The 16,170-nt window shown below is 33.8% G+C and overlaps 1 protein-coding gene across 1 annotated transcript in view; it reads right to left on the bottom strand.

The window, feature by feature from the left end:
• LOC113553443 (zinc finger protein ZIC 1-like) overlaps positions 1 to 16,170 on the bottom strand; it is a 90,721-nt gene that overhangs the window by 43,368 nt on the left and 31,183 nt on the right. The window contains exon 3 of the mRNA XM_026956775.1: positions 1,708 to 1,761. Coding sequence (XP_026812576.1) covers positions 1,708 to 1,761 — 54 coding nt within the window. The remainder of the gene's footprint in view (positions 1 to 1,707; positions 1,762 to 16,170) is intronic.

Below are 16,170 nucleotides of genomic sequence, written 5' to 3' on the forward strand. Positions count from 1 at the left end.
TAAATATTATACACGACCGCTGTCATTGTTATTTATGTACGTTTTGGTTTTGTTTTTTGAATTTTATTAACAAATAACGTTACATATTATATTATAACGTTTATTATTTACCGGGGTGAAACTGCTGCCGGTTGCCCCCGGACAGATAACCGCCGTTGCCGCCGCATCGGAGGCATCTTATTAATGATATTATCATCACTGTCCCGAATGACGTAAAGTATATATTACCTACTAATACATATTCATATATATGCTCACACAGTGCATAGTGTAATTACTTAAATGTACGGGGTGATCCATTTAATTGACAAAATTCAAACATTACCAAACAAATCAGTATGATTAGAAAGATTTATACGGATTTATTTATCATTTAGTGATTTGTATCACAGTGATTTTTAGATTTTTTTTCTTTTATAACACCATTACATATTCTTTGTTTATAACTATTAGAAGCTGAAAATATTGTTCTTGAAATATTGGTGTAAAGTAATAACATTATCAAATATTCAGTAAATAGGGTTTTTTTTTATCAATAAACGTTTCAAATTTAAATCGGGAGAGTAATAGGCTATTTCATTCTGCTCACGCATACACTGTTATTACATCAACGAAAAATTATTTAAACGACATATTCGATTATATTTACTGATATAGCTACTTTGAAACCAAAGATATGAAATGATTCCTTTTCGAATTTTTCAACACTTAAACATTAAAAAACTACTTAGAAATGTATGCGGTCGAATGGAGCACCCTGTACAAATATCTGTGCGCGCATGTGTGTGTGCATACGTTTATAACGGCGATGGTATTAATAAAACATAAAAAAAGAAAATACAACTTTATAATCGAATCACATTATTATTATACGGTTGCTGCAGATAATTACAAATCCGTTTATAAACGAGAAAAAGCCCTTCGGTTACCTACGGGCGACGTGTTTTCAATTATTATCGTCCGAAATGTATATAATATTATTTCGCCGACCTCTGGTAGTGTATAATATAATAATACATGATATACACGTATGTATACTACACGTATAACAGAGTCGTCATAAATCCGGTCGGTTGTCACCCTCAGCTGCTGCCGCTGCTGCCGCTGCTGCTGCTGCTACAGACACGGCACTTAGGTCACTTCGGTCTAATAGGTGTATACCTAGCGGAGGAGGGATATTGTTTTTTTTTTTTCTTTCTCGAAAAACTCTAATGGAAAACCGGTACGTTTAATCACGAATGTAATGTAATTTATATTTTATACACACACACACACACACACACAAACAAACATATTATATGTATTACCTGTGTAATATATATATATATCCGTGCATATGAATATATCAGTTTTTTTTTATTCTTTTTTCACCACGGCGGGGAAAAAACCTCCACACAGATATAATATCGTGTAATAACATATAAAGTATCGGTTTCCCCCCGGAACGCTTAATGATATCTGGATCCTAATCAATTCCCGCCGTCGCCTAGCGCGAACCGAATATTTAAATATTAATCGAACTACCCGCATTCGGTCAAACTGGTTTCCCCGCGGGATTTGTCCATTCAAAAATAATAACAATATAACAATATTATAAAAAATAACCGCCACGCCATTTATATCATTATACAATATTATTATCATCGTTATTATTATTATCATCATCGTAATTATTATTATTATTATTATTATTATTAAATGTTTTACCTTGTTCGCCGCGTTGCAGTACCAAGTAGATTTATGATCCATGCCGGTGCCCATCTGTAACAAACAAGGTACGAACGATTTTAATCTCTTGTAGGTACACATTTTAATTATTCGTCCGCAAAAATTTGCCATTTAATATATTGGATACCTACTTTAGAAACAGGTATCTCTATAAGCATTTATTATTATTACTTTTATTTAATAATACAAATATGTAAGACAAGACATCACTCTGTATAATTATTAATATTATGATGATATTGTATGCACTCGTAAGAGGAGTGAACGGCATGAAGAGGAAATCGCCCATTGGTAGTATCTCATTAAATTGTTTATTTATTAGCTTAATAAATTATGGTTCCAGTTGCGTTTTTGCAGACGAAAAGAGTTATCGGGAATAGAAAGGGAAGCCGTATTTTCAATTAAACGGTTAGTGTTAGATATTAATTTGGAATGAAAACGTAAGTATTTTTTTTTTTTTTTTATGTAGATAATATACGTTGTATATATTTATCTATATATATATTCAATAAAATATTATTATACGATAATAAGATTAAGATTTATAACCAAATAATCGGTAGACCAACCAGTAGTACAAGTACCAGTGAGTACAATTTATTTGAATTTAATTTCCTGTAAAAAAGCTCACAAAACCCTCGAAAAAAATATTTTCATATTAACAATATATTTAATATATTTATTTTCTTATTTTTTTTAATGTTTCTATTATTTAATATAGATAATATGTGTTTTGTTTTCAAAAAAACTATTCAAAACCGTTTTATTTTGAATCTAAAGAGAGCGTGTTTTCGAGACTTGAACTGAAAACGCAGGTATGACGTCCAAATTATCACTACCTATTCGTCGATTTTCCCTTCTCCCCAACAATAACTTGTATCATAATATTTTCCACCATCGTCTATTATTTTACGTAATGACCCATCATCATAAACTTTATTATTAAACAAAGTCAATTCGGATACTCATTACTCGTCGTCATAAGGTAGATATTAAGTACCTATATAATATATAATATATACATATATACATTGCTTCATCGCTGAAATAATGATATTGCCGTAGCGTATCATAAGGATATGATTAAAATATGTAACGAGATATCTCATAACGCCCGAGGTGCCTAATTCAAAATATTATATAATATACAATTTTAAAGAAAATTCAAAGTACATAATATTACGAATTATATACAAGTCGAGTAATAACAGAAAAACTACAGAAAAGTGTAGGTATAAGTATTATTATACGTTTACATTGTATGATAATAGCAGTATCAGGATCAATCAATCCTTAACCGGTTTTCTCGTACCGAAATTACATCCTTGAGTAAGATTACCATTACTTATTATTAAATTGAGAAATAAACATATATTGATTTATCCGTTTGTCACTATAATCATAATCAATGTGTGCGAGTGGTATAACTATGCCATTCGAATAATTACTATAATTAATTCTTACGATTTTTCACGAACCGATCAATTAATTGGCATTAATACTAATAAAATTAAATCGTTTTTTAAAATTATTAATTTGAATTAACATTGTTGTAACTTGTAATGAACGATTCAACTATATTTTCGTGTTGGACGTTATTATCACATCAACTGTCATATTTTCCTAAATTAATTTTTAAAAAATGTTTTTTTTTTTTTTATATTTATTTATCGTCTAAGCAGGCTCAACTAGTTGGTATACTCTAATTATATAGGTATATGTAGTAAAGACTAGTTGTTATTCAACACTAAATAATTAAAAAAATATATCATGTTCCTTTCGTGTTTTTTGACTCAATAACAAAATTCCTCAAATATCTCTCGAAAACGTTACAGCCGCACTAGCTATTCGTCCACACACATAGGAAATGAATTAAAATATATTATAATATAAAACATGACGTATTAATAACGAACGCGAGCCCGATGTAAACGTATAATTAAACCAGCTATACGATAATAACGCGGCATCAATATATACCTATTTTACGATAATAAATCGACTCATCGTTCGCCCGGCGGCAAACCATTCAATTACCTATCGATAAATTGTTTTGCAACGCGCGTTGATTTCGCTGGTGGGTTTTCAAAAATACAAAAATCCATCAACTGCACGTTATTTATTAATATATTAAACATATATAAATATATTATGTATTTTACGACGCACAATAAACCTCACGGGATCAGCGCGCTTTCTTTCGGTTTTTTTTCCAGTCGGTGATTTTTTTTTTCACTTCCCCGGAGATAAACACGCCATTAAAGCAATATAATACGAAGGTAAGGTGTTAATTTCTCGCACTACCCATGCGGACGGACGGACAAACACGTGTGGCGTCGGCGTACGTTCAAACGCTGCACCGCTGCATCAATGACACATACGATACAGCGACTATAATAATAATAATAATAATAATAATAATCGAACGTCGGCAGAAAACAGTCGTCGTGTTGTTTTTTTTTCCGTATTTTATAATAATATGTCTCGTATTCTACCGTTGTTTGTTTACCGACGGGGACGGTTCACGCGGTTTTCACTGCATAATAATATATCTGTATTATATTATAATACAACATGATTGCTTTTGCTTACTATCTCATCGCCTCGTAGAATTAACTAACATTTCGTTATCGTTGTTGAGTTGTTTTCAATAACAACAGCGGATGCGATGAGCGTGAACATTCATACGACAAAAGTACTCGCACTTATGACGAAGAAATCATCGTAAACTGCACAATACGGTGTGTTTGACTGTACCGTATTACTAACGAGTGGATCATACACGCACTTAAATTTACGTTCAGCTATTTGAATTTTCTGCTCTCGGCTTAAATATTAGAGCGACCGAAAAGTTGTTACGATATTATGATATTTAAACGAGTTATTACCTACGTTGATACCTATGTAAGATATTGATATTTGAAAATGCTCGTACAACTAAGTATGCGAGCACGAGTGTACGACGTCCTGTTGAACTTAAAAATATTTATAGTTTACTGAGCCTTTAATGAGCGGAGTGGAATGTCGAATAAGTATAAATTACAAGCAATAATAACATTAAAAACACAAAGCAGTTATGAATTACAAACTTTTAAAAATGTTCACGAAGAATATGTTTGAAAAAATTAACACTTAACGAGAGATAACTATAGTGTTTATTGTTAAAAGAATCGCCCTGTATATGTGTGATATGTACAGTGTATTAGTATTTAGTGTGCACGTACTAGCTGACACACACGTACTCGCGCGCTCGCATAGATAAGATAGGCGAAGAGGACACGTCAATATACACACACACACACACCGCACGAATCGTTCGGGAAAGTGGTCCCCACAGATCAAATATTTACTCAAAGAAACCCGTTTTTTCCGACCTTTTTTTTTTATCATAATGGGTACCGAGAATGAAAATAACAGCTACAACGCATGGGCCGCGTGTATAATATATATCGTATTATATACGCGCGTATTATGAGATCACCTCGGGAGCCACAATACACTCAATACAGGTGTCTATCTCTACATGCGCTGTCGAGTTTTAATTTTTTCAATAATTGTGTGCACCAGCACGTCATTGACTTTATAATATGATACATCCATACTGCAGCAGTTGTCGTATCGCTCCGATTTATAAATAGATTTGCCAATACAGATTTGCTTTTTACAATATAATATAGAATATACGTTTGTAGAGTCAAGCGACTATCGAAGTATCTAAATCGTTGCGTTAGTTATTCATATGATTAGCTCGTTTGTTGGCCTTTTTTATTGTTCTACTTTTATACTTGAATACTTCGCATCTACTTCTGACCGTATTTACAAACAACACGGAGTGGGTTCAACGTGGGCTAGTGGTGGCGAAGAAACGACCAATGTTTGGAGAACTTGAGTGCGTCATACTTTGACACGTAATATTATACATAAAATTATGTACGTTATAGGATGGACTAAGGAAACATAATTCTCTATTCTTATAACCATACTTGGTCGCAGAGAAATTCATACGTTCAATAATCATGATGTGTAGGTACATAATATAAAGGTATAACGATATCGTGAAGTCACAAACATAATATCAATTTAAATCTAACAACAATCGATAGCACAATAATACTTGTAGGGTAACAACTCGATGATTGATGGGCGTATATTATATTATTATTTGTAAATAGCAATTGGCATACATTTCGGACGAACAGTGAGATGAAATCCGTTCACGTTTAAATAAAACAAACTCGCAAACTATACATAGTTACGGTCGGATTCTGTGCGAAATCGTTCAAGTGTATGTGTCTCATCACTGTCCTGCTAATTAAAAAACAGAAATGATATACAAAACTATACATTATTAGTCTTTATTTCGCGGAGTAAACCGTAAATGCAATAGTCGCATAGTGCTAAAATATGAGATTATAATATTATGACTTATTAAGCGCGTGTTCAGTTTTTAACAACAGCAACTATAATACAAAATACGAATATGAGAGCATATCAAAATAATAACACGTCATGTTATAATACAGCAGTTCGATGGACGAATATATTATCTATTAGACTGCAGCGGCCAAATATCACGCGTGACAACGTCGTCCACTCCGGTGCGGGTAATATCGTGTTTATTTTTTCGATTAAATATTTTATATTTTCTAATATCGCGGGTGCGCTGTGCGTGTACACCTATATGTTTATAAATGTATGGCTGTCGTCGTCTGCGTCGTGCGCATCAAACTATCATAATAGGTACGTATATAATATTTACCGCTATACACATGGGTACAGGATAACTGTCGGGGGGTGTTGAGGAGGAGGGTGCACACACAACCTAGTTGCGGTTGCGGTAACCGACCGGGCGACTGCACTATATACATATACGTACAGTTTATAATATAACGTATGTTATACTCTCGGCGGACTATATAATTTTTTATCCGTTGCTCGCGCAGTTTCATATGTATATACCTATAACTATATATGTATATTGTGTTCTTCAGGTACACATACGCGCGTAAGACGTAAATACCGACGCGGCGGGTATATATCATAATGTTATATTATATAATGTTAACGCAAGCACGCGAACCGTTTAAGACGTTCCCGTATACATAGGTATATTATGCGCGTTATATCTTGCGACTGTACATACATAGTGAGCACGCGCGCGAGCGATCCGCATAAACAATGCGAGACCCAGTTTACGCGTGACTGAACCGTCCGGAGACTTGAATGATCAGCTCGTTTTGTTATTATTATTATTATTGTTATTTTGCGCCAAGTCTTCGCGCACACGATGGTACGATCCGTGCGCATATATATATATATTATAATATACACACTGCGAGCCCTACGACTGCCGTCGCGTTTACGTTCGCACGCGGTCATTGTCGGCGTGTCGCGCGTATAGGTACCTACTGCAACACACACGACTGCGGCTGCGGCGCGTTTGCTTTTACGCCGCCCGTTGAGGGAGGTCGCCAAAAACAATAGGCTGTGGCCGTTTCGCCCGGCCGAGTATAACATATACGTATACCTAACTCTTACCTACGACATACCTATCGTCGTGTACCACGCGTGTACTTACGTGATGTCCTATACGCAACAACACGCTCGTCTGATGGTAGTCAACTACGAATAAATAGCTATCGACGTGATAACATAATAAACTGCACGATAAAATATTATTATTGTGTATTCATATCTAATACAATAATGTATACCGAAAGCGCACGCACTGCGACGACTTTAATGTACAAAGTTATTATTATATTATATTATCGTAACACGAATTCAGGGGTTGGATGGCCTGACAGCCATATAAGCTGTTCGATAACGTTTTGCTTCGGGAAGGGGGGAAGAGGTGTTAAAGATGCGAACAAAACAAGAAGAATTATTATAAACAAGTGGTGGCAAATCTGTACACGTTCTGCAGACGACGTTGTTGTAATGGTATGTGGTAAAAAGCAAAGTCACCACGAGATGCTCAGGAATTAAAAAAATTAAATATTGACTGAGAGAAAACTAAATTCGCGAAAGTATCCTCCGAGTCTACTGACGAGTCGCAGAATATTATACAATATACTAAACGAAAATAACTTCGGAGGTACAAAGGACTTTGTGCGTATTTTAATTTGAATTTAAGCTACACAAAACTCTTTATCAGACTCGTAGTTTGCTATATGAAGATGAGACTTGGACATTGTCAAGAGCACGCGTCAACAGGTTGAACTGTTGCAGACATTTTAAACTGGAAAAACACTACAACTAAGTAATGGAATGAGTGGATGAGAAGCCAAAGGCCACGGTGACCTGTAGCGCTCGAGAACTAGCAGTAACATTGTTAATTTATCATTGTATATATTTGTATGGCGCGAGTGTCGCAGTCGCCTGCTGTACATACCACGATAACGCAACGCCGATTTGCACAACGTTGTCGACCGAAACCGCTGAACCGCGAGGCCACGGATGGCAAAACGGTCACGCTCCCAGCAAACACTATAATGATTATGCATTTAAAAGCATCATCATCGATATTTTTCTACTGACCAAGTTTATTAGATTTTAATAGCCACTTCCTTTACTATATACATATGTTCCTATGTATACCTACATCGTTTTTAATGAAAACGTTTTGGAGAGGTTCCATCGTTGATTTTCAATATCTTATGATGGTAAAAATACATACATGTTTTAAGACTTACAGCAAACAATATACATATTGTGTACTCGTAACATTAATATACAAATGTAATATATGTAAGCGTATATGTATCCATTAAGGATTGCGTAAACATCTAAGTACACAATAACATATTCTAGATAAAACTAGACGGTCGAGAGTCAGCAAAACATACTATAAATATGTATGTATGCATATATATATTTTTTTACCGTTTTGATAGGTTACTATATTTATAAAATATTATAGTCATACGTATAGGTCGGCGAGTAACTCCGCATTCCACCTTAGTTACCACCAACGGGATATGACTTATGAGTACCCACATATATAATTTAAATTAGAGCTAAGTGAAATAATTGTAAATTTGTATTGTAATAAATATTCATGTAAAAAATCGATAGTCGTGAGTACTTACACATTGCTACATATAGCAATGTAATATAAAAGTTGATTTATAAAAATAAAAATCATTAGTCTTATTTGTAATCTATCGTTGAAAATCCATACTTATAATAATAGAGTACGAACATTGAACTATATATTTTAAGCCGAGAACAACATATTCAAATATAGGTATATACATACCACAATATAACAATGTTATTAATTTTATTTTTAAATAATTAATTTAGAACTGACCCACTTCACCTTGCAGTACGACGTTTCTCAGATATCCGAGAGAATATACATATACATATTATTATCGTCTAACTATGTGCACTTGAGAGCAGTATAAGAAAATGTGAATTTAATGCAAATTACCTCGTCGGTAACAGGCTATGATCGTTGACCATATAAACCATATAATGTAAACAATATTAATGTTTAATTGTTTAGATACCTACCGATGACGTAGATGCCGTGCATTTAATCGGTGTATCACACCGTATTGTCCGAGTCACACTCCGCCACGCCGACAGCTCGAGAGCTTACACTTTCTTATACTTCTATATAGCGTACAGTGTTCTTTGTACATCATTATTTCGCGTTGTCAATAGTGTGTATCTATACATTGTGTGTATACGAGTATTATTATAATGTATATAAGTATAATAAGACAAGTTCGCGGAGTAGTTGGGTCGTGTACCCATGCATAATATAATATAATATACGAATAACCTATTGAAGAATAATAATAATTGTTATTCTGGATACGATGTTAAATTCCCGTCGTGGATTTTATTACGACTGCAATAACATACACTGCACATATTATGTAGGTATTTCGAACGACGAGTATAGGCAATAAATAATAATAATATCAATGAAAAACATGAATCGTACGAGAATTTCGTCCAATATACGAACCACTAATGACGTTATAACAATGTAAACCCACGAATTTTTATACTTTAGGTGCATTAAATGATACTAGTTCGAAATTTAAAAAAATTCTATATTTATTGTATATTCCGAAGCTGTATACATTTTTAATATTAAAATTCTGGTGTGGAAAATCACACGCCTATGTAGGCTTCTTGATTTTTGTATGCGTCAGAAGTCGAGTTTAGTTGAGTCTTAATCTTAAATTGAAAACAACCAATATTATGATACTGACTAATACCGACTGATAAATTTAAACTGACATTGGGATAATGCAACAGTAAACACACTTGATAGTTGATACCTACAAATAGACAGATCGCCGATATCTATATTTACCTATACATTCGTCTATACTCAAATCATATCAAAACAGAATATGTCAATACTGTGTGTGTTCGAAGAACATTGACAAATAGACAAAAAGAACGACCATTCAGACAATACAACGAAATTATTCATTTATTTTACAGTAACTCGGAATGGGTGTGAACTTTGATTTAAAATAAAACGTTTATTTTAGATTTAGACAACTTCACATTAAATTAATACACTTATAAGACGCCCATTTCCCGAAGCCCGAAGGCATAGTTATTGTACAAAATATACTGTAATAAATATTGAATACCAAGTATACTACTAGCTAGGGATTTATATTCATGTAATTGAATATTTTCAAAAAATAAGGATCAAAGCTTATTGTTTCATAAAAAAAAAATAAAAAAATCGAAGAAGCTATTATAATTGGATTTATATCAGCATACAATAATATTGTTTTAAAGACAATGGTACCTATAGTATATAGTTTAAAGAGTGTAGGCCGAAATATGTTTGAATAATAATTTCTTTTTAAACCAACCGATTCATTATGACAATGAAAGTTACATAGGACAAGTACAACGTGATAATAATACCTTGTTTCAAATCAATTGCTTAGCTATACAATATTAAATTCACTTAAATAAAGCTACTATATATATATATAAAATAAACATCAGTTATTTTTTTTTTTGGTTCATAAATCTATTTCTATTAATTTAAAGTAATATAATATCGACATTAAAAGTCTGATAACAAATGCACGTTTTAAGATTTTTTACAGAGTTGCATAATTTAAGCCAATCTCAAAAGTGCAAACCACTAAATTATTATTTACCACCTATAATACACTTGACAATTCCACATCGGTTAACTGATGACGAGCTGATGTCATTGCTCTAATAACCTTGTTTGCAATTAGTCATCATTATGATTAGGATATAAAACTGCACATGGATTACAATGGCGAACGGATACAAACATAAGAACATATTTCTGAAATTGTTCATCATATATCGACAGTATAATATTGTATAATATCGCCTATTGTTATTACTGCTGAAATTGATATTTATTTCACGACGTGTATTGTTTTGATGTATTTTTCGATATACTAAAATAATTCAAGTGCGAGCGCAAACATAATATATAGATATATAGGTACCTACATCGTTCATGGCTAGTGCGACAACAACTGTTGCCATTTTTTAAACTGATAAATAAATTAGTTTAGAATATACGTTAACGATAAACAAAACCACATGCACAATGGCCTGTGCAATACATTTGTGTTAATACATATTGCATGCCATGATATAACGAGTACCGTAGACGGTCCGATTTAAAATATTACCGACGATATCCCGAATTCCCGACGTACTCTCGAAAATGTCTAACTAGCACACAATATTTCAATTTCGACAGTGAAACAAAACAGTAATCTGAAATGCGCACTATATATTCTGCCTTGCGTTTTCGGTTTTCTCTAAGTTCTGACATCGCGAAACCGTCGCGGATCCCTCTCCCGTTTGATTTTCGAACGGACGACGCGTTATACGCACGCAACGTCGTCGCAATCCCCGACTAATATACCTGCACGTGTGGCGCGGCGGCCCGGCCGGGTTGATGGCGTGGGCGTCGATTTCCACGAGACCGAAAAGCGGTGCGTTTCCACACAGAAATATAATATGCACGTCATTATTATATTATTATTTTGTTACGCCGTGATGAGACAATATTATTATTGAACGGGACCGCCGATTTTCGGTGTTGTGCGCGTCATGTGTTACAAGTGTCTTACGCGCGTACGACGACACGGACCGTTGCCGAGACACCGTCAAAGGTCGGCCGCCGTTCACCCGGCACAATAATAATAATGATAATAATAATACGAGACTCGTCGGATCGACGTGATGTAACGTAAACACCGAGGACGACTGTCGCGCGAATCGGTCGGCATCTGGCGTTCATCAACACTTCAACCCCTTTTTTTTTTTATTGCCACCGATTTTTCAAACTGTCGACACTAAACAGCCGCGACGGAATATAATAATTATCATTATACGTGCACCATATAATATAATAACGTAACACGACGTATTGTGCTTGTGTATATAATTATATAATGCGTACTGTCACACGCGCTTAGCGTATTATTCTGTTAAGATCATAAGCGAGCGGACGAGACGGTTTTTTTTCTTCTTCGCATAATGATCGAGGCGTAATGCGATATTGTATAATATTATACGTACACGCATAGGTATCTACTAATTATTTCGTTTTTGACTACAGATTAGGTCGGGAAAACGGCTAATTGGGCACTTAAACGCCGCGCCCGTCGTAAAACCCGTAGCCAATGCTATATAGTCGAATTTAGTGTTCGAGACTTTGCGCGTACCGTTCATCATATGAACGTAGTAAAATTAAATAACGTGATAATTACACACGCATTACAGAGAGAGGGAGAATTCAGATATACAAAATGTTGTTTTCACGGTTTAGCATATTTTAAGTCGTTGTAATAAGGCATAAAATACTTACCTATATCTGTGGATAAAAGCAATGTCATCGATAACACATCGGGGGTGTCTATTTATTAAGTGTTTACCTACGTCCAAACGATATATAGGTAATAATAAATTGTTATTCATTCCAATACGATATTTAAATAATATTAATAATCACAAAAGCTGTGCGTGTTGTAATTGTATAGTTTAAAAAACTATATTGCACGCTTTTAGCGTTTATACTATAATTTTTTTTTTTTTTTGGGGTAGGGGGGTAGAAGGTCTATACAAAAGCACATCTATTTAAACGATTTTTATATATCGCTAAACCCGTTTAAGCCTGTTTCCAACATAATAATAAAAATATTATACATTTATGAATGCTATTTGAGACGCAGCTGCGTTGAATAACCGTATCGTTTCGCTCGAAACTATATTTATAACGCGCCGAGAGATTTTTTTTATGATTTTTTATTAAGGTATTGCCGTGTAGAAATTTCGATAACTCAAATAAAGAAGTCTATATTCTACGTGTGTACGAAATCAAGCGTAATCGTTGAGCACATTATACTCTAGAATTCCTAATCGTAAAACCCGCGTAAACACTGCATAGTAGATTTATTAAAATATATACAATATAAAAGTATATACGAAAACGGTATACAGGAATCAATATGATACACTAATTTACTTTCACCTATTCCTACAGGCGTCATATTATATGCAATATACATATATATAGCAGTATAATGTGTATATCCTCTTCTCTCTGCAGCTCTCTGTCACCGATAAGGCGAGACAACTAGTGTATAATGATCGATAAATCTTTCAACGTATCGGTAAATTACGCAGCCTCCGGCGATAATTCAGTCGGTGGCGGGCGAGGTGGAAAAAAAGTGAAAAAGGGGTATATGCACGTGGTTGATTTATTCGGCCGGCAGTGCACTTTTACGAAACTGGATTATATATACATATATGTGTATATATTTACTGTCATCGACCGGTTTGTAAAATTTCATATCGTTATTATTTCAGAGTTCAGACCGATGCAACAGGGTAAGTAGTAGATATTACATATATACGCATACGCGTGTGCATATTATATTATACTTGTATATATTATGTCTCACACGAGAGGCGTAACTTTTTATATTTATATTTTCCACAAAGTCGACGGACTTAATAGAAGTACATACGTCGTACAGACGGAGATAACGCGGCTGGTTTATCGTATATTATATGATATATAATATATACCTATTATAATATAAGGGACGCGACGGCGCGACCGGAAATACATGAATGACGGTCACTGTTGCCACTGAAAGGCCGAGCCCCTGCGGTCACCGAGATGACAACGGGTTATTGTAATGTGTGCTTGTCTGGACCGCACCACATGTTTTTCCCGGTCCATTGCGGGTGTTGATTTAGGACAAGTGCAGAGCCCTTATCGATGACTATATGGTATCCATTACACACACACACACACACACACAATCACATTACAATATGACCGAAGACTCTTTAAACAGTCAATCCGCTATCAAGAATAAAACTGTTTTTTTTTTTAACCGTTTTCGTTAATAGTGCTGCACCGTCGTGTTTATTGTCCGTGGTAAGTTTCCGGTGTCGGTTAATTTCGTTTAGGAACGAATCTGACATTCAATGTGTCTCGACTGTATCTATTTACATACTATATTATATTATAATATCATACCTACTTCTGGTTAGAGTATATTATAATAGTAGTCGTCGAGATGAAATTCAAAAACTAAACGTTCCTCGAAACGTTTATCTATTATTATGACACCCGTTTGTTTATTTCACTAGACGCATTTAAATAACGTCTATTATAATGTACTAATCGTTCGAAGACTATACAATATGTTTTATACAAACGATAAAATCAAGATCGCACGCTGTGTTTCAGAGAGTAGTTAATGTTATTTATTATTTAATGGAATTTTTGTAACCATTCACGGAAAACATATGAAACATATTAACGTACCTATATGGCTATATACAATGTGATGATATTACATATTATATTATGATGGGCATTATACGGACCATTCACGATTAGGTTCCAATTTTAAATTAAAATTTAAAAAAAAAAAACCCGAAAACACAACACATAACTTCTATAAACTCTCACTCTAATAGGCTGTAGATCAAACTATAGCCCGCTAAAATTTGCTTAATTATAAAACCGTGAAAATACATAAAATAAATTATGACTTATATTTGTGTGCGATAAATATATCTATATAAAAAATGTATGCGTACAGTTAATGTTTTTTATCAACGCCACGATGACGGTCCAAATGGCGAACATTATAATAACATGATATTATATTTTGCACAGGCTAACCGCATTATATATAGTATAACACATATTGTATATTATAATACATATATACACACGCTTAATAGAGCTAACGGCCATCGCAGTTACGGTCCAACAACGTTTCTACGTATATATATGTATAACTTATACCGACAACCTACTTTATTATGAGTATATATTATAATATATACAAAGCGACACAGAGGTAGTCGATAAAATGAAAAAAAAGAGTTTATACACGAAAACGAGACAATAAGATAAAGTGACCGTGCAGCGTAGGCATTACGTGTGTATACATATATAGGTAATAATATACCTACATAATATAGTCGTCCGCGAACGTTGTTTGTTTCGAAAATTGTGTATAACATACCTACCGTAAATAAGGCAACTTGCCCATTAAACGTCCGAGCAATAGGGCTGTTGGCTAATGACTAGGCGATAATAGTGATAGGATATATATAATATATATATATTATATTATATTATATTAATATATTGTAGTCGGCCGAGGGAGATTACAATATTGTAAAAATATGTTCAGAGTGTAAAATTAAATTAAGTATCGCGTCACGTTTCGGGTACGGGTGCCGGAGTTATATGATTATGGTTATTAGGCGTGTGTCACAGGCTCACAATAAATATCTATATTAACGATCGATACGTAAGAGTTTAATAATAATATTATAATACTGGTGTGAAACCCGACGGCGAACAGAGACAGTTTGATAGGACTCGATGGGGGTTCTAAATTTTCTTACCGAAAAAAAAAACATGTAGGTACCACCTATATTATCTATACCTGTAATAATAATATGATAATACGTCTTGAATAAAAAAAAAAAAAAACTGATTAGGTAGTAGAAAAAAACCGATAATATTTATAAACTGATATGTTGTCATAAATTCGTTGACAAACTCACAAGGTCGTGGGTCGAAATGGGCCCTATAAATGTTTTTACGAGTAAAACAAATTAGAGTTAGGCAAATCGAATAGGTTATAGTATAATAAAATTAAAATAAATCTAATGATTATAAAATCATAAATTAACGCGTTTCGATAGCAACAAACAAACATAACATTATATGCTGTTCGAAGCACACGTTTCATTTATACGCACACGTATAAATTGATTTGTTCTGAGATTAAAAAAGAAAAAAAAAACCATAATTTTGTTTTTATTTTAAGTACATTCAGGTGTTACGGAAAACGTTATTGTAATAAATAAATAATAATAATGATAATTCGTCTAATAAATGAGCAGATATAT

The sequence above is a fragment of the Rhopalosiphum maidis genome, chromosome 2 (assembly GCF_003676215.2).
Source record: "Rhopalosiphum maidis isolate BTI-1 chromosome 2, ASM367621v3, whole genome shotgun sequence".
In the NCBI taxonomy this organism is placed as follows: Eukaryota; Metazoa; Arthropoda; class Insecta; order Hemiptera; family Aphididae; genus Rhopalosiphum; species Rhopalosiphum maidis.